The sequence below is a fragment of the Triticum urartu genome, chromosome 2A (genome assembly GCF_056163025.1).
Source record: "Triticum urartu cultivar PI428250 chromosome 2A, HENAU_Tu73, whole genome shotgun sequence".
Lineage (NCBI taxonomy): Eukaryota > Viridiplantae > Streptophyta > Magnoliopsida > Poales > Poaceae > Triticum > Triticum urartu.
In genome coordinates this window covers 92068814-92091853 of record NC_141874.1, presented here as the reverse complement: position 1 = coordinate 92091853, position 23040 = coordinate 92068814, and the positions used below count along the sequence as shown (strand labels likewise).

The window sequence follows — 23040 nt, the reverse complement described above, 5'->3', positions numbered from 1 at the left end:
ACTTTACTTATTTACGGCTATAGGTTTTGTCATTACGGCGAGTGATCAAGTTTTTTTACTTTAGAACAAGCGAGTGATCTGACTTTGACATGACTTTGCCGACACACCATTCGTGCAGAACCTCATAAGCCCACGAAAGCCCAGTGAGCCCAGGCCCATCGCCGACCAAGCCCTTTCACGTGTTCGAGCCCTCCTTCCTACCACCAAACCGAACCAGACCAAACAAACCCCGCAGAGACACGAAACCAGAGCAGGCAGCAGCGAAACGGGGAAAGAAACACAGAAAAGGGAAAAACAAATTAAAAAAGAGAAAAATCTCCGAGCCCAAGCCGCCTCCCCCATCCCCCCCACTCCGGCCGCGCTCCATGCCCCCTGGCCCCCTCCCCCTCCTCCCCCCCGCCGCCGCCGCCGCCGCCACCGAGCCCATACGAGGGCCCTCCGCGCGCCCCAGCGCCCGGCGGCAGCTCCGCCCCCTGGCCCGCTAGCCGCAGCGGACGCGCCCTCTGGCCGCCGGTTCTGGGCGGGCGGGAGCGGCGTCGGCGATGGCGCCGACCCGGAAGAAGCGCGCCTCCTCCGCGGCCGCGGCCGCCGCCGCCGCGGCCCAGTGGAAGGTCGGCGACCTCGTGCTCGCCAAGCTCAAGGGCTACCCGGCGTGGCCGGCCATGGTGAGTTGTGCGCCCCCTCGCTCCTTCTCTCTGATCTGGGGCTCCCCAAGTGGTCTGGATGACCTAGGGTTCGACGAATCATGCTGTGGGTTGGGGAGCTTGCTTAGGGTTCGGTCAGATAGTAGTTTCTTTGCACTGTACCGCCATGACTCGCAGTAACAAACGAGGTCTACAGGTAGCTGCTAACGCTGATTTCGTGACCCTTTCTGTTTTCGTGGCTATAATAGTGCCGATCCTAGCGAGGCCTGGCATGTCTAGGGTTCTGAGACCATGGAGGCAGTTGGTGGTTAGCCGTATGCAGATCCTTTTGTTCTTTGCCTGAGGTTCCTGCTAAATCGATGCACCAAACTACGATCTGGTACTGTGAGTTCATGCGTTTCCCAAGTCTTGATTCTAGTGAGGTTTAGCGAATGGTTGTTGCAGTTCAGATTTCACCCATCTGGCAGTTGGGGGCTTCATGGAGTCTCGATCTGTTTGGAGTCAGGCAGCCGAGCTTGGTTAGTTTTTGTTTTTGTTTCGGGACATGATGGTGAGGTTGATAAATAGTTCTCTTGGGATTAATCTTAGCGCTCCATTTTGCGAGATCACGTGTAAGTGTACTGCCTTTATGATGGAATCACTATAGTCTATTAATGTGATTATCCAACTGTTTTGGTAGCTGGGTGGAAGATGGCGGTAACCTGGTTGGTAAAGGAGAATGCCATCTTTTTTCCGGATTAATTTGTATGAGTAAACGAGAACCTGTTGTTTAGATCGAGTTGTTATGATGTTTCTGCAACTAGAATAGGTGCAGCTAACTGATGCTGTTAGTTTTTACATGTGCCAGATTAACTATATGATGTTTCAAATGGTTCTTCGCTATTGGGTAATTTATGTCATTAGCTCCGATATGCTTCCTGAATGGTTGATCTCCTTAAATTGGCCTCCTCAGCAGCTGGATGTGATTGTTATATAGGTCCATGAAGGTTTGGCAGCGATTGTTCATGTTCTCTGTCCTGAGTCCTGACCATGAGAATATAGTATAAAGACAACTGGGAGATCCTTGGACCCTCTTCACGTATGAATGTGCCACAACCTAGCACGGCTCTCGTTATCTATGTTGAAGTTGCGCATATACTAATTTAGCTCCTTGGTGATTCGGGCCTTAATGCCATAGGCAGCCTATGTGGAGCTGTGATGTTCCATTCCTTGGTCTGGCTTGTTTAGTCTGAAAAGCTGTGTTTTGGGGCACTGATATTTGCTTGAATTGAAACTGAAAGATCACAGGAATCATAATGAGCACTTGATTTACGGATATCCATACTGTTACAGATTAGCGAGCCGCAGAAATGGGGGCTTCCTTCAACTAAAAAGAAGTTGCTGGTCTACTTTTATGGAACTAAAGAGATGTAAGTTCTACTTTGTATTTAAGATTGTCCTTACGAATTGACAATTATTGGTTGATGCATATTTTACTATATGCACCATTTGCTCGTGCCAAACTATCAAATAGCTTCTCATGTTAGTTTTCGATTATTTTTACAATAGTTTAGCTCTTTGTCCTCTTGTTACTAGTTACTACTTACTGCATGAGATATGAGAAGACATGGTATATATTTTTATTTTGATAATTCATCTATTTTCTTTTGTGACGATGAACACAATGAGTATGTCTATGTTAGCTTTTGTCTATTTACATGTAAGCCATGCGTTGTTTCTACATGAATCTGTTATTTGTGTAAGTGCCCAGTAGATGGTTCCTGTCACGATGACCGCATGATGGGTTTTGGGCTTTTTGGTCATTCAAGGTGTCTGCTTTTGGACTGTGTTTGTTTACGTAATCAAAAGCTTGTTCTAGCTATTATGGAGAACTATAAACATTATTTTTTGATTCAGCAATATGCTGTGGGCATACTAGTGTAAATCTGGGGAACTTATTTATGATAAGGACAGTGTACTATCATACACTTTATGTTTTTTTTAGCATAGACTTTTAGGAGTTCCTGGGATGGGTACAAGTATTTTCCTTGCAGCACTCAAGTTTAGTTGTTGTAAGTTCTAATCATGTACCTGTTTGTGTTATCTTGATAAAGCATCTCTTTGGTTGCCACACAATCTTACAGTAGCTTACATGAGGAGCCTGAAAAACTTAATGAGTTAACGGGCAAGTTAGAATCAGTAAATTGCAATTCAGTAAAATCAAGGGGACGATATCTCTGAAGTACTTGATCCCTATGATTTTTAATAGATGCACAGTTTTAGTCGAAATGCTAAGAACACAGGAACTTCCAAGTTCCAAGAGAGACTAATGATAATTTGTTAACATAAAGGGTGTCCCAAATGATAAATAGTTATACGATGATATAAGTACAGTGCAGTAAAGAACTTGAGGCTAGCGGATGTGACACTGGTTAAGTTCTGTCGAATTTTCCTATTTTGGGATGTGTTGGTGCTGGCATGGTCTGTCTCATAGGTTGGAAGGTAATACACGCTCATAATCAAAATTATGTTGCTTTTGGGGCAACGCAAAAGGATTGAAATGGCAACTTCGTATGTAGATATAATCAGGGCCGGCATAATAGTTCCCATTTATGCACTGTGTTTTAATCATTGTCATGGAAATGTAATGGTGTAAAATCTTTTCTTGGAAATAAATCTGGCATTAGAATCAGGGTTGTTGGCACTCTTTATTTTGTTTTGTTTTTGGCACTATTTATTTTTTTGTTTTTAGCACTATTTATTTTTTTTGTTTTTGGCACAGAAACAAGTCATGTGCACACTTGCTCCACCATAACCCAGGGACAAGGCCATGCCACTCCAGTTTCCTATTTCTATGTTTTGAAATTCCTGCGAATCAAAGAGTGTTTAATTGTACAAAGAGGTTGGAGTGGATGGAAATTTTCCTCCCAACTAGAGTGGAATTTTCCCTAAGGATTCTAATCCTACAAATCAAACAGGCTACGTAGAAAAATTTCTAAGCATTCAAATCCTCAAAAAGCTCTATGGAGAATTTCTTTGAATCAAAAGAGCCCTAAAAATCTTTCTGTAGAGTACAAGGTGCACACAGACAACCCACACACGGATGAACCACCATCAAGAAGTCATGAAAACAATTCAAAAAATTGTTATAAGATGCATGTACCATGCCACAAAATTGTCATTTGCCAATTTTGTCATCTTCTGTAGCCTTCTGCTTGCGTTTATGTACGTAGGTGGCATAGCACGGAAGCACTGTAAGGGGAGGAATCATCATTCTATCACACCACTCCTATGCACACACATGCATGCACATCTTCTACACATGCTATGAATATATTAGACTAGTGGTTGGGGCGCCACCCTGTGGCGCTGCTTGAGAGAAAGTTGTGCGCACGTTTTCATTTAAAAAATAGACGGAGTCCTCACCTCCAGCTAGAAAAACATTATTAAAAACAAATCCTCACATCCGTCTTGAAAAAGAAGTAAAAAAGAAAAGAAAAGAAAAATCATCAACGCAGCCTACCAGCGAGCACCACTTTGCGTAGCTCTTCATTTAAAAAAATGTGTGGGGTCATCACCTCCATCTAAAAAGGAAAAAAAACATTTATAAAAATCCCTCACCTCCATCTAAAAATAATATCCCAATAGCTTTTTCACCGCGGCCAACCAGCTTGTGCCATGTGGCATAGCTGGTTGGCCGCCCTTCACGCGACGCTTAATATATTAGATTTCACACCCCCACTCAAAGTGGGAACACACTCTTGAAGCACACACATGTGTACTCCTGTTAAATGCGGCACACCTTGTTGGTGCTAGGGATTGAAGTTAAGTTGATTGCAACAAACACCTTTGCTCCCACCACTAGGCCAAAGACACCTCCACTGCCATCTTAAAATCTAATTATGTAATGGTAGGAATTGTTGGTAATGAGCGATCTCAACCTGAGATGTTTGTAACTCACATCAGTCGCGCCATGATGGCTATCATGTTTGCACGTTTTACTCTCAATCCAGTATTCTTGATTCCAGATGTTTAAATGTTCGCTCTGACATTATTTTTTAATGTTGTAGTGCTTTCTGCAATTATGCTGATCTTGAGGCGTTCACTGAAGAGAAAAAGAAATCTCTACTTGTTAAACGACATGGGAAAGGAGCAGATTTTGTCAAAGCAGTTAAGGAAATAGTGGAAATTTTTGATTCTATGAAGAACGAGGACAATAATAAGAGCGGGTTGGCCCCTGCCAACAATAGCAGCAGTTTGGACACTGGAGGTCCCGAAGAAGGTTCTGATTTGGCCAATGATAACAAGCTCGAGGGTAATCCTGCCTCTTCCATGGATCACAGCATGGCCAGTGCCCCTGGGTCTAATATTGCTGCATTGGAGAGTGAACACTGTGTTGTGAACTCTGCACCTGATGAGCCTGCTACTTCATTTTCAAAGAAGAGGAGAAGTAATGCTCTGCAACTAGGTTCTTGCACTCACCGTAATCTTACTTCCCCACGGAGGCCAAGAAGTTCATTAGGTGCTGATCATAGGACTCGGGATTCTTGTGGGCCGAATGGTCTCAATCTGCCTCCTGTTGATATGACCACTGATGATAGGCAGGAAGGCTCTTCTCGGCTTAAATGTATAGGTGATGACAAACCTAAATCGGATCTCCTTTCAGCTACGAAGGATGTTATGCTGTTCAATTGCGGTCGAGGCACCTCAAGTCAATCTGGAGCTTCTCTGAATGGTAATTATGAGAACAATTTGAGTTCTGCTGCAAATATAGAAAGTGATCTTAATGTTGAAGTATGTCAAACTGTCATGGGTAAAGAAGATAATCTGGATGGGACACAAGATCTTTCCACGAGTACAACAGTTACTTTTAAAAGAAAGCGAAGCCTGGACACCAATGATGTTAATAATTCTATCAGCAGTGTGGTACCAAATATGGATGAAGAATTGCAGCCTAATTCATGTGGAAACCTGCCAGATTCTCCAAATTCAGGGAATGAAGTCAATAAGTCAGACGGAGATGACCACTTGCCATTAGTGAAAAGGGCACGGGTTCGAATGGGAAGACCCCAGCTGGAGGACTCCATGGTTGATGAGCTTGATATTTCTGATAACAAAATAGAGTTGGCTATACCTGTAGATGAATGTTATAAACATGACCTGTCTTCAACAGTGGGAAAGGATCATCCAGCTGATGATGTCCCCTATCGCATAGATCCTTCACCCACAGTAGACCCATCGCTGGCATCGGGAAATGATCATTCAGCTGAGGAGGTGCTTCCTGGCATAGATCCTTCACCCAAAGTAGACCCATTGCTGGCATCGGGAAATGATTATTTAGCTGAGGAGGTGCTTCCTGGTATAGATCCTTCACCCAAAGTAGACCCACTGCTGGCATCGGGAAATGACCATTTAGCTGAGGAGGTGCTTCCTGGCATAGATCCTTCACTCAAAGTAGACCCGTCTGCATCAGGAGAGGTTCAGACTGCTTGCAAGGACAAAGAGTATCAATCAAAGGTTTTGACGTTAGATGGAGAAGCTGCTTTACCTCCATCTAAACGTCTCCATCGTGCCTTAGAGGCTATGTCTGCTAATGCTGCTGAAACTACTGGTAATCTGCCTGAAGTGAATAAGCCAGAGTGTATCCTGAAGCCTTGCACAGCGTCGATAGGAAGCTCTCCTTTTAATAACTCTGCAGATGCACTTGTCAGAAGTCCAAGATCTGCAACAACTAAAGGCCCGGAAATATGTTCACCAGTACTTTCTTTAGATACCCCAACTGGCCTAAAGTGTATGTCACAACCATTCATATTAAACAAGGACTCCCCGTCTTCTGTTTCACTGGAATTGACAAACGGTGGCAATCATGATCTTCCAAAAGACAAAGTTAGCACCAGGGACGATGATGATATCTGTGGAAATTCTCCAGCCTGCTCCTTGGAGTCGAAAGAGGCTGCCTTTGTATCTAAGTTTGATCAGTTGCCTATGGGGAAAGTAAGTACAAATGAGCTCCCGGATCCAATTGGTAATTCTAGTCGAGATTTTAGTAAAAATATTGATGGATCTGCTTATCCACTTAGCCATGCAAAGACTGTTGTGCCAGGTGCTAATCACGATTCCAATTCCGAGCCACAAAATAAGACAGTTTTGGCTGAACCAACAGTCAGTGTGGGTGACAGGACAAGTGCCTCTTCGTTGGTTACTAAAGTTACATGCAGCCAGAATGTTGCAGGCGCCCGAGCATTTGAAGCGTAAGCCTTCTATTTTCTTTTTCTTAGATACATACGCACTATTTTCTGCCTAGGTAGTATATTGTACGTCTTTACCTTAATTAACTAATTCCAGCAATCTTGGGTATCTTGTGTTTTCCATTTTAACATTGTTCCTGCCCCCAAAATTATGTGTTCCAGCATAGCCCCTTCCATGTAGTCTGCTATTATTCACTTCAAAGAATCACTCAGTTTATTGTGCACATGTAAATATGTTATAATGCAATAGTACATATTGCATGTATTCTTTTTTCTGCACCTTTTTGCAAGCGAATTATGCAAACATGATTGAAGGTCTTGTGTAGATAAAGATGGATGCTGATTATATACCTTAAACTTGATTTATTGTGCCAGTTCAGTCACCACACTAATTCAGTACCACACTGATCCAGTGAAATTAAACAATGGTGTTCGATATGTGCAATCGAACATCATAATTTTACTTGATCCTATAAGCATATAGCAATAGAAATTAAGGGTTAAATATATGTTTGAGAACTTTCAGTTTCCAAAATGTCACTTGTTTGTGACTGGAGGGAGTATATGTTCAACAGTATCCAGTAGTATAGAAGTATAAGTGGGAGCTGCTTCATTGGGTTAGAATAATACACACAAGTCTGTGTGGGGGGCGTTTAGTTTGAAGCACATGGATGCCAAAGTTTACTATCCAAATGTGGGAACGCTGGCCTCTTCTAATATTTGGCATCTATGGGTGATATTATGGATTGTTGGTTCAGTCTTCCTATCTTATCTCAAATGAACATATTCATCTGTATAAGTAATACTCCCTCCGTCCCATAATATAAGAATGTTTTTGACACTAGTGTAGTGTCAAAAACGTTCTTATATTATGGGACAGAGGGAGTACAATTTATGTGTGTAATTCATTCTTCTGCAAGCAGTTTAAAATTTGCATGGAATATGCTAATCAAGCTACTCTTTGCTGATATAAAACATCTTTCTTAAGTCTAGGTGACTTCTTATAATATGTGTGTGTAAATCATTCTTCTGCAAGCAGTTTAAAATTTGTGGGGAACATGCTAAAGAAGCTATTCTTGCTGATGTGAAAAGTCTTTATTTAGTCCAGGTGGCTTCTGAAACAGTGATATATGGGACTATTGTATGAAGGATCAAATAGATCATTTTTTTGTTATTTCTTACTTGTATCTATTGAAGTCTTATGTCGATCACTTGAATAGGCTTCACATCAGTTTCATTGGTTCATCTTGTAGGCATGGTTCTTCAGCAACGGCACTGAGAGAACCGGACCACAAAATTAACATGAAGGATATTGGTTTATCTCCTGACCCGATGCCTATGAAAGGACTTATTGCTGCTGCACATGCTCAGAAATTCTCTCAACCAACTTCTTTCATAGACAGTTTTTTAGATTCCAATGTTATTTCTGAACCTTCCGTGAATATACCTTCAGTTAAGGAAGGATCAGGTGGCCGGTGTTCACCTTCAAATACTATAATAAGGTCTGCATCAGATAGGATTCATACTCAGCAGACTAGTGGTAAGATTCTTTCTGATAACATACAACAGAAGAGCTTGAACAAACCAGCAGGTCATGATGAAGCCAGGTCAGCACGGAGGGCCTTTGAAAATTTCCTAGGTACATTAACAAGAACAAAAGAATGTATAGCCCGTGCAACACGTCTCGCTCTGGATTGTGCTAAGCATGGCATTGCTGGGGAGGTTAGATCATTCATTCTCTTTCAGTCTGCACTTCTAATTTACAAGCATAGTTATGTTGGACAGTGTGTTGCTTACTTAGCTGCGATAAAAAACATGTACTTGCTTGAATGCTTGTAGTTGTAGATTTGGTAGCTTTTCTTTGGTCTATGGTTTGTCCATCTTTTGATTAATTACTTAGCCTGATTGCGGTATCTTCTTGTTGTTAGCTTTCTGCAATGAGAAATGTGGATGTATCTTTTTGTTGTTAGCTTTCTACAATGAGGAATATAGATGTATCTTTTGGTTGTTAGCTTTCTACACCGATGAATGCAGATTTTGCTTCTATTTAGAGGAACAAAGATGAAGTAGGTTTTGCTTCTATTTTGAGAAACAAACCGTTGGTATGGGGAGCCATTTCCTTAGTACATACCTCTAATGTGACACAAAATGATATGCACACGACATAAGTTAGAAATTAGTAATGAATACACTTCTCCTAAAATTGGGAGTACAGAACGACACTTGTAGCCTTCAGTTTTATACAACAAGAACAACAACAACAAAGCCTTTTAGTCCCAAACAAGCTGGGGTAGGCTAGAGTTGAACCCAAAAGATCTCGACACCAACTCATGGTTTTGGCACGTGGATAGCTAATTTCCACACACCCCTGTCCATGGCCAGTTTCAGTTTTACATGTGAAAGATTATACTGTTTTATGGCCATTGGGCCAATCAATGCGGTTGAACCCCCCCCCCCCCCCCCCCTTATTGATGCATCTTTGTTTTGGTTTGAGAATCTAGGTAATGGATGTCATCATCGAACGCCTGGAAAAAGAATCAAATTTATACAAAAGGGTGGACCTGTTCTTCCTTGTTGATTCAATAATCCAGTGCTGTCGCAATCAGAAAGGTACTCGCATAGTTTTCTGTGTTCTCAGCATTTTTTGGATACACCTTTTCAAGCTACTTTCATACATCTTCTAGGTGGAGTTGGAGATGCCTATCCTTCTCTTATCCAAGCAGTCCTGCCACGAATACTATATGCTTCTGCACCTCCTGGAAATTCTGCATGGGAGAATCGAAGACAATGTCTTAAGGCAAGTTTTTTGTTCAGTGCCCTAATTATGGGAGACCATAATGTAGTGTTGTTTTACTTTTTTTCACATGGCTGTGTGTCTTTGATTAGGTTTTGAAACTCTGGCTTGAGAGGAAAACGCTTTCAGAATACATCATTCGTCATCATATTAAGGAGCTTGAAGCTCTTAATGAAGCATCATTTGGGACCTCTCGTCGTCATTCAGGGACAGAGAGAGCTCTGAATGACCCTTTACGGGATAATGAAGGAATGCTTGTAGATGAATATGGAAGGTATAGCTCTCGTTTTGCATTTCTAAGGTCCCGTGGGTCGGTGGGTGTACAGCTGAGGCAAATATAAAAATCCTCAAGCATATTTAGTAAAAAACGGGGGCATTGATTGGTGTATGGCTGCAGTATGGAACTATAAGGTGTTTAGAAGACTCAAAACATGCAAAAATATTTACATCGGTCATAATTTGGAACACTGTATGTGTGACAAGTGCCGATGTGCAAGCTGAGCTCTGCTATATTATCTTTTTATACTAAAGAATATGTTTAGTGTTATCCTCGTATGGTTACTTGATTAGATTATTCTTCGCAGCAATACTGGTTTCCATCTTCCAAATTTGATCTGCGTGAAACTGCTGGATGAGGAAGGAAGCTCCTCTGAGGATAGGAGCTTTGAAGCTGTCACTCCTGAACATGAATCTACTGGTGCTGAGCAAGGGGAGGGTTCTCAATTGGATGGGGCGAAGCATCGACTTGTCTTTGAAGAAGTGAATGGTGATCTTGAGATGGAAGATGTAGCCCCATCATCTGAAGCGGAAGCTAGCTCTGCATGCCAACCAGATCTAACAGCTGCGAGGTGTACACCGACTAGTCAAAATGTTAATTCTGTTCCTCCACTACCTGAAGACAAACCTCCAACTCCTCCCCCGTTGCCATCATCTCCACCACCTCTACCACGCCCTCAGTGTCCTGTCATTCAAGGTTCACAGGTTCAAGGAGCATTGCATGTGGCACCTGATCGAGTCGAGCCAGATACTTTAAGAGTATGTAGTTCTGTTGTTTTTATAATATGACCACTATGCATTTTTTATTATTGTGAATCTAATGAGTCCTTAATGATTCTTTGCAGAATGTTCAAGATCAGCACCCTCATTCTATTGCAAATAATCGAGGCAACATGGATCCTTGTGCGGTTCCATTCCAGCCTCCACCGCCCTATACTTCTGGGTGTGCAGGGCATCCAAACCAGATGCATCCGCCGCCACCGCTGCCTCCACCGCCGCCTCCACCACCTGTCGCACCTTTCCATCCTCCTGGACCCCATGGAAATTTTTCTGGGCCCCCAGTACCGCCCCATGGAAATAACTATCACCGTCCACCAGCACCACCACCTCCGAATAATGCATACCATTTGCAGCCACCACCACCACCGCATCCACCACCACCGCATCCACCAGGTCCGAATCAGTTCCCATATATGCCACCTGAACACCAACAAAGAGCACAACCTTGGAATTGTAATCCTCCCTATCCTGAGGGATATCAGTACAATGGACATGACAGAGGACACCCTCCATACGATAGGAGACATCACTTTGATGATAGATGGCATCACTTCGACGATAGAGGGCAACGCTTTGATGATGGAGGGCATCATTTCAATGCCGGAGGTCCTCACTTTGACGATGGAGCATATCGCTATGATGATAGAGGGCATCACTTCAATGACAGAGGACAAATGCACCATGAATCTATGGATAGAGGAAGGTTTCCTCCACATTTTGGACCAGGTATATTTCTTGTTTAGCTATCAGCATTTTGAAGTTTTGCATCTAACTGCATGCCTGCATATTTATCTTCTCTTTTGAATATCAGATCCATTGACAGTTACAATCAGTGTTAGGCTTCGGTACTGAGCAAGTTGGTTCCATTAAATATCCTTTTATTGACTGAAATATCTTTACAATTGTTCAGATCCCCCGTACCCTGACCATTTTGAAGCTTCATCCTCCCACCATGGGCGACCATCGGACGGTCCACCTGGTCCATGCACCGACTGGTCGATGCCGCCTAGGAGATCCAAGTATCCTCCTGGCTCCAGACATTCAATGGAGCCTCCAATGTCCCATGAAGGAGGTATGCTTTCATGTTGCGCTTTGCTCTTAGGAGTTGTATCTGTTTGCTTTGAGAAAATACCTGGTGGAAACCAACTTGTGGTCAAAACTGGTGAAAACCATGTAAATATCATGCCCAAAAGTTTAAAAGAAAAATACACTATGCATAGAGGTGGAGGTCAGTCTATAAACACGTAAAATTTCATGTTCAACCTCAATCATTTAGGTGGTATAAAAAACATAGTAGTAGAAAACGGTAGGCACTATTATTCATTGCTGAATTTGTTTTTTGCATACCCCCTACAACAAATATGTTTCTAACATCATACTTCTCTAAATTTTCAGCATAGTATGGTTTTCCACTTGATACCTTCTTGTTTGCTCCAGCAGTGCTTTGCGCACTTCCCATGTTCTTCAGATTGCGTCTTGTCAAAAGTGAATATTTTTGTGCCTCATCAAAACATGAGAGAAGACAACTGTTTTTGCCATGTGTTCTACTCCCTCTGTCCCATAATATAAGACGTTTTTGCACATAGCTTGCAAAAACGTCTTATATTGTGGGACGGAGGGAGTATTATTTTGGTTGTAGCAACATTGCAAGACGAATGTGTTAATCTTCATTGCAAAATCAGGTTGGAGGAGGCATGGAAGACACAATAATGATAGATTCCATAGATGAAGGGCCGCAGAAGCTTTGTGTCTCGACCATGCTGAGCCTCATCTGCGGTACTCCTCACACTTTTTTTATGATAAGAATGAAATGATAGCAGCCCCCACTGCATCTGTTTTCTGCACGTTCCTGGTTTCATGCTCAAGCTGTGTTATCATGGCAGATTAACAGTACAATGGTTTCCAGAAGAGGGATAATTCCTGACAATTTTAATGGTACATCTTTCAATCCACTTCGTCTGAAGAAACCACTGTTTAGTTGCTTGGGGACACTGCTTGTCTGACACGTTATGTTGCAATTTTATTCCAGGTTATAGATTTTAGTTTTCTTTCTTTTTGCCTTTGGTGGGCCGTGAAGGGGATCTTCATTGTCTCCATTCAGGGACGGGCTTAGCATGAAATCTCTTTGCAAAAGAAGAGATGGAACAGGCCCTGGTTGTACAAATGTATGTCACCATTCTTCTGCAAATGCAGAAACGGAAGGGACTTCAATGGTGCGTGGAGCTGTTCTGTAACAATCTAGTTAGCCTTACAGTCTACTGTGTTGTTGAGAAATTCTTCACTATTGATTTCCATTCAAATATCCCTTTTGTAATCCAACTGTCATTTCAAGCACCTTACTGAAACTGTCTGACATTGTATATGGCCACAATCTAGAATGTTCTTTTTTGCGGGTGTCTGACTGTATGTGGTTTTCAACTGGGATAAACTGTTGTAAAAACATCCCAGTAGCAATAGTTTAAAATTTACACCCGAGGATAAACCATTTGAGAACAACATTTTCAAGCAAAGCCGCATCTCTTTGGATTTCCAAAGTACTGCCTCCGTTCCTAAGTATACGCCCATTTAGAGATTTCAATATGGACTTGTTCCTAAGTATACGCCCATTTAGAGATTTCAATATGGACTTGTACGGAGCAAAATGAGGGAATCTATAATCTAAAATATGTCTATATACATCAGTATGTAGTCCTTAGAAAAATATCTAAAAAGATCTATATTTAGAAATGGAGGTAGTAGCACATTATCAACGTATAGGTTTGTAGAATGGTGCTTTAGGTGGTTTTTGAAATGAAATACAAAATTCACTCCAAAACTTTTCGTCGCAGGAGAATGGTAGTCTTTGCTGGACGATGCACATACAAGAGGTTTTTTTTTGGGGGATTTTCGAATGAGGCCCTGGATTGATACTGTCAAACTTCTAATGGTACAATACATCTTAAAAAACAAGAAAACTACAACTAAGTTCTTATAGAGTCAAAGAAACAAAATCTCTGCACGAGCCGTGGTCAGGAATGTAGGAGATATGACTAATCGACATGTTCATAGTGCGTTCACACCAAAACGCATGCTGAAAATATTTGCCTTCCTTTCCTGCCGCCAAGTCTCCCCTCGACAACCGATATGGTTCAAGCTCTTGATTGCGATGGCTCAGCCAAGATGTTTAGGCCGTTAGGAAAGTGGTTGACACATGACTCCCTTGGAATTCTGTGTTGAGCCGAGTGGACAATGATATTATGTATGAGCATTTTTTTACCCATCAATTTTTAGGGTTTATTTTGTGCCAGTGATGTTTGAACACATGGTGGTTCATAGTTGTTGCACATGTAATTTAATTGTTACCGCCATGCAAGATTTTTCTTGCATTTGTTGATGTTGTGGGAGTACATCTTTGATTTGCCACAATGAACTTTCTTTTTGCTATGTTGATAGTCCGATCTTGTTGGTATCACCTATGATTTTTGTTGCATAAGCTCATTATAAGTTTTCCATCGTTGCATGGTTTTATACTTTTCATTGCGACCATGCATATTGGTTATTGTGATTAGCAAGATACCCGCATGTCGCTATGGAACAACAAAATGGTCATACACGGGATAAAGAAGCTTGCATCACACGAATATACTTGTCAAGTGAGGCATGGATGTGGCTTTAGATATTGTCATGCGAAATATTGTGATCTTCATGCACCTTCCTCTCTTGATGACCAACATGATCTGCTATCTTTGTCCAACTCCGATGACTTCCTAGCATGATTGTCATCACATTGGTATAGTGTTCAACATCTTCTAATTTCTCATTACCTCATGATGGTTTCATTCAACAATATTCAACATCTTTCTTTACCTTTGTTTCTTTGACAATTTTCCTATGCTTCTTCCCATTTTGCCGCATGTGCTTTCTTGGCCCCCAAACAGTACACATAACATCTACTTCAACTTTAGGACGTGCTGGCATGATTGTTATCTCATGTCACAACTGTCGGTAGTGCATTCATGACCATCTTCCTTGGCAACCACCGTGCTCTAGACCTGGCTTCGCTTCATAACACAATACATTTTTTTGACCTGCACACTGCATGGAGCCTCTTCCTCTCACTCCAGTGACTTTCTATCTGTAAGGACATATATGCCCCCCTTGAGAGTTTTTGTGTTAATGACAAGATGGTTAGTAGTCTAACCATGTGCTTAGGTGTATACACAACAGTTTAGTGCAATGGAAGAAAAACATACATGGGATGCTTTGGACGATCTTGGGAATCAACAATACTTATGCAAAACATATCACCCCAAAACCTATGCAAAAGCATGAGAGAGCCCCTCTAAAACTCTATGTGTGCTGCCTCTAGTTGCCCCCCAACCTAGCCCGGAGCCTTCGGCTGAGGTCAGTACACATTTGATGTCGCCTAGAATTTGGACGTAGTGCAGCCCGACACCTCCAGGTAGACTGCTGGATGGGCCTCCGGACCTGTCCAGAATCACTCTAGACTTGCCCGAAACCTCTCCCAAAGCTTGCTCCTGAACCTCCAGGTCAGCTCGGACCCTCCAGGCTGTACATTATGCGACATAAAGGTCAGATTTTGGAGGTATCTTGTAAAGGATCCTTCTTCCTAACTGCGAACTAGACTAGTCCACTCTCACTCCTCCATTATTTTGACATTCTAAAAGCCCCAAGATCCTTGATAATGAAATTTGGTTTAAGCAAATTGGGTCTCCACGATTAGCAATCTGCTAGCGGTGAAGCCCCAAGATGCACTAAGGTAGAAAGTTATACACATGCACAATACATAGGCACATACAACGAAATTGCATTTCATTTCACACATACATGTCCAAATGTTTAGGGCTATAAATTCAAGTAAGTGTTAATGTATTGATCTACGAGTAGATGAGTCTTGTCGAAGAATCAGCAATACCGCAAGTGCTAATCTGACATTTGAATGAGTCCTTCAACACACTGGAAATGCCCCTCGATTTTTCAGATTAGCGGTCGAAATGATACATACAACTACCTTATTTTGTGTAGTGCATCTAAAATAGAGTAACATCACCAATGTATCATTTTAGGTGCATTGCACAAAACACTCTTACAGAAAATGTGTATTATGCAGTACACTAAAAGGTCACAACTGCAACTATTTGTGTCTGTCCGTTGTCCATATAAAATAAACAATATATTAATTTTCTGTATATAATATCATACATATATAGGCTTTGCTAAGTTAATGGCAAATGAGAAATAACATGCATACACATGAAATGTGGGAATGAAACATATCCATGCATTACTATTTACTTTGCACACTAGCATTGTCTTACTTTCTAATCATAATAGATCACAACTTTCTATAGATCTGTATATGTCGCTACAACATACTCCCTCTGTCCTCAAATAAGTGGACCATGTATTGAATGCTATTGGTCTTGATTTCTGTGTGATGAGAAAGAAACATTTTTTTCTACTTTAAAATGCATTGAGAAGAAATAAATACACTCTTTTGTGGACAAATTTGAAATGCTAAACATCCACTTATTTGAGGACCGAGGGAGTATATCCTAACATACTACTTCAAACTTCCCTAACAAACTATTTATACTACTCTCATACCATAATACTATAGCAAACTCCTAACACACATGACATACAAGATTATGTTTGGAACAAAACTATACTATATTTCTCATCGATAAGAGGGAAAGGAGCTCACCAGTGTGGCCACTGCCGTGACCAAAGATGTTGGTGGAAATGCTAGAACTACGGCACCGCACACCAACGTCGACGACCCAACAATACAAGACCACGACCACCATGGGTAGGTGGGGTTGTGAGGGTTGGCCGACCTTGGCATCGTCGACGATGTCACATACGGCGGGAGGGTGCCGTAGAGTTAGGAATACAGCGTAGGTGTGAAGACGATCTAGCGCTGACCCATCAGGATGGAGAGGAGGGAGTAGATGGAGCGGTTGGAGGGTCTGGTGGGAGGTAGAGGAGCAACGGGAGGCATCATGCGACGACTGACACTAATCGCTAGGCTCGACGCAACAACCATAGGCTTTAAAGTGGAGGATGGAGGGTGAGAGAGTCCTGGATTAGGGGGTCCTCGGACATCCGGACTATATCCTTCGGTCGGACTGTTGGATTATGAAGATACAAGATTGAAGACTTCGTCCAGTGTCCGGGTGGGACTCTCCTTTGCGTGGAAGGCAAGCTTGGCAATTCGGATATGTAGATCTCCTCCCTTGTAACCGACTCTGTGTAACCCTAGCCCCCCTCCGGTGTCTATATAAACCGGAGGGTTTAGTCTGTAGGACAACAACAATCATAATCATAGGCTAGCTTCTAGGGTTTAGCCTCTACGATCTCGTGGTAGATCAACTCTTGTAATACTCATATCATCAAGATCAATCAAGCAGGAAGTAGGGTATTACCTCCATCAAGAGGGCCCGAACTTGGGTAAACGTTGTGTCCCCTGCCTCCTGTTACCATCCGCCTTAGACGCACTATTCGGGACCCCCTACCCGAGTTCCACCAGTTTTGACACCGACATTGGTGCTTTCATTGAGAGTTCCATTGTGTCGTCACCGTAAGATTTGATGGCTCCTTCGATCATCGGCAACGATGCGATTCAGGGTGAGGTTTTTCTCCCGGGACAGATCTTCGTATTCGGCGGCTTCGTACTGCGGGCCAACTCGCTTGGCCATCTGGAGCAGATCAAGAGCTACGCCCCTGGCCATCAGGTCAGGTTTGGAAGCTTGAACTATACTGCCGACATCCGCGGAGACTTGATCTTCGACGGATTCGAGCCCATGATAGGTGCGCCGCACAGTCACGACGAGCGTGACTTAGCTCTGCCTTCGGACGGTGTTTGGGAGATCACACCTGTGGCTACTCTGGCCCTCAATCCGGAGCAGATCGTGCCGTCCGAGGACGGGTGGATGGACCCCGCCACGGAGGCCGCACACTCAGCGGCAATAGAGCCGAATACTGACTTCACCTCCTACGAGGCCTGTGTTGCCGGACCCTTGGATTCGTCCCCGGCCACAGGCTCCGAACCGCCTACGTCCGTGCCTATCGAATCTAATTGGGCACCGATCATGGAGTTTACCTCCGCGGATATATTTCAGCACTCGCCCTTGGGCGACGTGCTAAATTCATTGAGGTCTCTCTCCTTGTCAGGAGACCCTTGGCTGAACTATGTCCGGCTTGAGTGGGAAGCGGACGACGAAGAGATTCATTCCCCACCCACCACACACTTAATAGCCACTGTCGACGACTTAACCGACATGCTTGATTTCGGCTCCGAAGACATCGACGGTATGGACGACGATGCAGGAGAAGAACAGGAACCACCGCCCACAGGGCGCTGGACAGCCACCTCATCATATGATATATATATATATATATATATATATATATATATATATATATATATATATATATATATATATATATATGGTCGACACCCCCAAAGAAAGCGATGGCAATAAGGCAACGGAGAATAATCCCCTCGAGAAGCAATCTAAGCACCGGCGTCATCGGCGCCGCTCTAAGCCCCGCCATAGCAAAAGCAGCGATACCGGCACAAGAGACAATAACGTTGCGGACAGTGCCGAAGACAATCCCCTCCAACCAGGCTTCGAGCGGGAGGATGGGCAAGCTAGCCCTAAGGAACAGGCGGCAGACGAAGAATCAGAGAATGATAATTACATGCCTCTCTCCGATGACGAGGTGAGCCTCGGCGATGAAGAATATATCGTGCCTGAGGATCCCGTCGAGCAGGAGCGCTTCAAGCGCCGACTTATAGCCACAGCAAAAAGCCTGAAGAAAAAGCAATAGCAGCTTCAAGCTGATCAAGATCTACTAGCGGATAGATGGACCGAGGTGCTGGCAACCGAGGAATACGAACCCGAGCGCCCAACCAAAAGTTACCCAAAGCGTAGGTTGCTACTCCAACTCGAGGAGGAAGCATTAAAGCCTACACTACCAGCGTATGATGCGGCTGACCGGCCACCTCGTGGCTGAGAAAAAGCGGCGTATCAGCCTGAAGTCCAGCCCACACCCCATCGCCAGTCAAACAAAAACACCAAGGCCCGGGGCAACACGCAGGACCTGCGAGACGTATTGAAAAACAAAGCAGGACATACAAGATCGATCTATGGATCATGGGGGCGCGCCCCAACGAGTGACGACGACCGTCACGCCGGATATACTAAAAGCAAATCCGGCCGGGCCGAATATAGCAGACAAGACTCGTATGAACTGCTTCGTGATATAGCCCGGCACAGAGGCGCCGCAAACCCCCTATGCTTCACTGATGAAGTAATGGATCACGAATTCCCAGAAGGTTTTAAACCCATGAATATTGAATCATATGATGGCACAACAGACCCCGCGGTATGGATCAAAGATTTCCTCCTCCACATCCACATGGCCCGCGGTGACGATCTACATGCCATCAAGTACCTCCCATTAAAACTTAAAGGACCTGCTCGGCATTGGCTCAATAGCTTGCCGGCAAACTCTATTGGCAGTTGGGAGAACTTGGAAGACACATTCCTTGATAACTTTCAGGGCACTTATGTGCGACCACCGGATGCCGATGACTTGAGTCACATAACCCAACAGCCAGGGGAATCAGCTAGGAAATTCTGGACTCGGTTCCTAAATAAAAAGAACCAAATCGTCGACTGTCCGGATGACGAGGCCTTAGCGGCATTTAAGCATAACATCCGCGACGAGTAGCTCGCCCGACACCTCGGCCAAGAAAAGCCGAAGTCTATGGCAGCCCTCACGACACTCATGACCCGCTTTTGTGCGGGCGAGGATAGCTTGCTGGCTCACAGCAACAACACATCAAGAAACCCTGGCAATTCAGATGCCAAAGATAACAACGGCAGGCCACATCGCAACAGACACAAGCGGCGCAACGACGGCGACAACGCCGAAGACACGACAGTTAATGCCGGATTCAGTGGCTCTAAATCCGGTCAGCGGAAAAAGCCGTTCAAAAGAAGCAATCCGGGCCCGTCCAGCTTGGACCGCATACTCGATCGTTCGTGTCAAATTCACGGCACCCCCGATAAACCAGCCAACCACACCAACAGAGAATGTTGGGTGTTCAAACAGGCCGGCAAGTTAAATGCCGAAAACAAGGAAAATGGGCTGCATAGCGACGACGAGGAGGAGCCCCGGCCGCCGAACACAGGAGGACAGAAGAAATTTCCTCCCCAAGTGAAAACGGTAAACATGATATACGCAACCAATATTCACAAGCGGGAACGGAAGCGTGCACTGAGGGACGTCTATGCGATGGAGCTAGTCGCCCCAAAGTTCAACCCATGGTCTTCTTGTCCGATCACCTTCGATCGCAGGGACCACCTCACCAGTATCCGCCATGGCGGTTCTGCTGCATTGGTCCTTGACCCCATCATTAACGGATTTCACCTCACTCGAGTCCTTATGGACGGCGGCAGCAGTTTGAACATGCTCTATCAGGATACAGTGCGTAAAATGGGCATAGACCCCTTGAGGATCAAACCCACCAAAACCACCTTTAAAGGTGTCATCCCAGGTGTAGAGGCCTGTTGCACGGGCTCAATCACACTGGAAGTGGTCTTCGGATCACCGGACAACTTCCGAAGCGAGGAGTTAATCTTCGATATCGTCCCCTTCCGCAGTGGCTATCACGCACTGCTCGGACGAACCGCATTTGCCAGATTCAATGCGGTACCACATTATGCATACCTCAAGCTCAAAATGCCAGGACCTCGCGGGGTTATAACAGATAATGGAAACACAGAACGCTCGCTCCGCACGGAGGAGCACACTGCGGCCCACGCAGCAGAAGCGCAAAGCAGCCTTATGAGGCAAACCGCCAATTCAGCGAAAAAGACCCCGGACACCTTCAAGCGAGTGTGGAGTACCCTGCAAGAGGATCGCCAGGCATGTTTAGAGCTCGCCTAGCAATTCGGCCTCCGTCCTAGTCCCTGTCCAGTGGCGAAATTTGCGCCGCGCGTACATAATTACGCACTCAAGATACCATGGGCATAGGCGGAGGCACGTCCATGGCACGGAGCACAATGCGGCTCAACCGCTTCAGGACCCATATACCTTTAACATTTTCTTCCTTTCAGGCCCCTATTCTCTGAAGGCCCTCTCCGATCATCTGATTATCGGACCCGTCACGGGAAGGAAACACCAAGGAAGCAAGAAGCTATGACGTACAAGGGAATCCTCAGGTGGTCACTGATAACGATCGATATACCTGTTTTGCATACGCAGCTTGACCTTGGATAGGACATGTCAAATAGTCCTATTTTTTACTTATTGCACTACATGTATGCATACGCTTTGATGTATCATTTAAATAACAATGTACAACATTAGCTCATTATTGCATTCCTTTATCCTTTTTTTCCTGTCTGCTTATTTACGACAAATCGCACCTGTACATTCTGATACGACCAGTGCGCCAGGGGCTTCAGTTTACCCCATAACACGGCATGAAAAGTCCGAACACTTTCGACAGTGCGGCACCCCGAACTTATAGCATTATATACATCAGCTCCGAATCATGTCTTGGGTCAATAGTTGGGTTTGCCCGGTTCCCATGTTTTGGTACCTTACGTTCCGCTATATCGGCTAAGGTAGCACTGGGAGAACTACTGTGATTGTGTCCCGATTCTTTCGGACGAGCACCTCAGTAGAGAAAGCTGAAAACTGACTGTGATGATGCGGTGAGAGCTGGTCGCTGTTCGAGAGGTCTCAAATCCTTAAAGATTTTTTCCGCTTCGGGTGAGGAGTCGGCCTTGTCCGATTTAGGCATACATGTTGGAAATATGCCCTAGAGGCAATAATAAAAGCATTATTATTATATTTCCTTGTTCATGATAATTGTCTTTTATTCATGCTATAATTGTGTTATCCGGAAATCGTAATACATGTGTGAATAATACACACCAACATGTCCCTAGTAAGCCTCTAGTTGACTAGCTCGTTGATCAACAGATAGTCATGGTTTCCTGACTATGGACATTGGATGTCATTGATAACGGGATCACATCATTAGGAGAATGATGTGATGGACAAGACCCAATCCTAAACATAGCATAAGATCGTATAGTTCGTTTGCTAGAGTTTTCCAATGTCAAGTATCTTTTCCTTAGACCATGAGATCGTGTAACTCCCGGATACCGTAGGAGTGCTTTGGGTGTACCAAACGTCACAACATAACTGGGTGACTATAAAGGTATACTACGGGTATCTCCGAAAGTGTCTGTTGGGTTGACACGGATCAAGACTGGGATTTGTCACTCCGTATGACGGAGAGGTATCACTGGGCCCACTCGGTAATGCATCATCATAATGAGCTCAAAGTGACCAAGTGTCTGGTCATGGGATCATGCATTACGGTACGAGTAAAGTGACTTGCCGGTAACGAGATTGAACGAAGTATTGGGATACCGACGATCGGATCTCGGGCAAGTAACATACCGATTGACGAAGGGAATTGTATGCGGGGTTGCTTGAATCCTCGACATCGTGGTTCATCCGATGAGATCATCGAGGAGCATGTGGGAGCCAACATGGGTATCCAGATCCCGCTGTTGCTTATTGGCTGGAGAGTCGTCTCGGTCATGTCTACATGTCTCCCGAACCCGTAGGGTCTACACACTTAAGGTTCGGTGACGCTAGGGTTGTAGGGATATGTATATGCAGTAACCCGAATGTTGTTCGGAGTCTCGAATGAGACCCCGGACGTCACGAGGAGTTCCGTAATGGTCCGGAGGTAAAGAATTATATATAGGAAGTGCTATTTCGGGCATCGGGACAAGTTTCGGGGTCACCGGTATTGTACCGGGACCACCGGAAGGGTCCCGGGGGTCCACCGGGTGGGGCCACCTGCCCCGGGGGGCCACATGGGCTGTAGGGGGTGCACCTTGGCCTATATGGGCCAAGGGCACCAGCCCCAAGAGGCCCATGCGCCTAGGGTTCAAGGAAGGGAAGAGTCCCAAAGGGGGAAGGCACCTCCTAGGTGCCTTGGGGAGGAGGGATTCCTCCCTTGGCCGCACCCCCCTAGGAGATTGGATCTCCTAGGGCCGACGCCCCACCCTTGGACTCCCTATATATAGTGGGGAAAGGAGGGCCTCTCATAACACGCCTTTGGGTGCCTCCCTCTCCCTCTCCAACACATCCTCCTCCTCCATAGTGCTTAGCGAAGCCCTGCTGGAGTACTGCAGCTCCATCACCACCACGCCGTCGTGCTGCTGCTGGAGCCATCTCCCTCAACCTCTCCTTCCCCCTTGCTGGATCAAGAAGA

General features: G+C 44.5%; 1 protein-coding gene across 1 annotated transcript; it reads left to right on the top strand.

Annotated features, from left to right (window-relative positions):
- Positions 1–335: 335 nt before the first annotated feature.
- Positions 336–13109, top strand: LOC125535920 (protein HUA2-LIKE 3). Its single transcript, XM_048698989.2, has 13 exons — positions 336–665; positions 1977–2053; positions 4694–6874; positions 8125–8593; positions 9373–9481; positions 9556–9668; positions 9758–9939; positions 10250–10700; positions 10787–11447; positions 11632–11793; positions 12404–12497; positions 12605–12656; positions 12751–13109. Exons 1-11 carry the CDS (start codon positions 543–545, stop codon positions 12448–12450), a joined length of 4575 nt encoding a protein of 1524 aa, XP_048554946.2. The 5' UTR covers positions 336–542; the 3' UTR covers positions 12451–12497; positions 12605–12656; positions 12751–13109.
- The last annotated feature ends 9931 nt before the right edge of the window (positions 13110–23040 follow it).

Bases quoted from the DNA above. Each gene is read 5' to 3' on its own strand.
- LOC125535920 (XM_048698989.2), top strand. From the start codon at position 543: ATGGCGCCGACCCGGAAGAAGCGCGCCTCCTCCGCGGCCGCGGCCGCC. The intron at 6,875-8,124 runs GTAAGCCTTCTA...TTCATCTTGTAG, and splicing joins GGCGCCCGAGCATTTGAAGC to GCATGGTTCTTCAGCAACGG. The intron at 8,594-9,372 runs GTTAGATCATTC...TTGAGAATCTAG, and splicing joins AGCATGGCATTGCTGGGGAG to GTAATGGATGTCATCATCGA.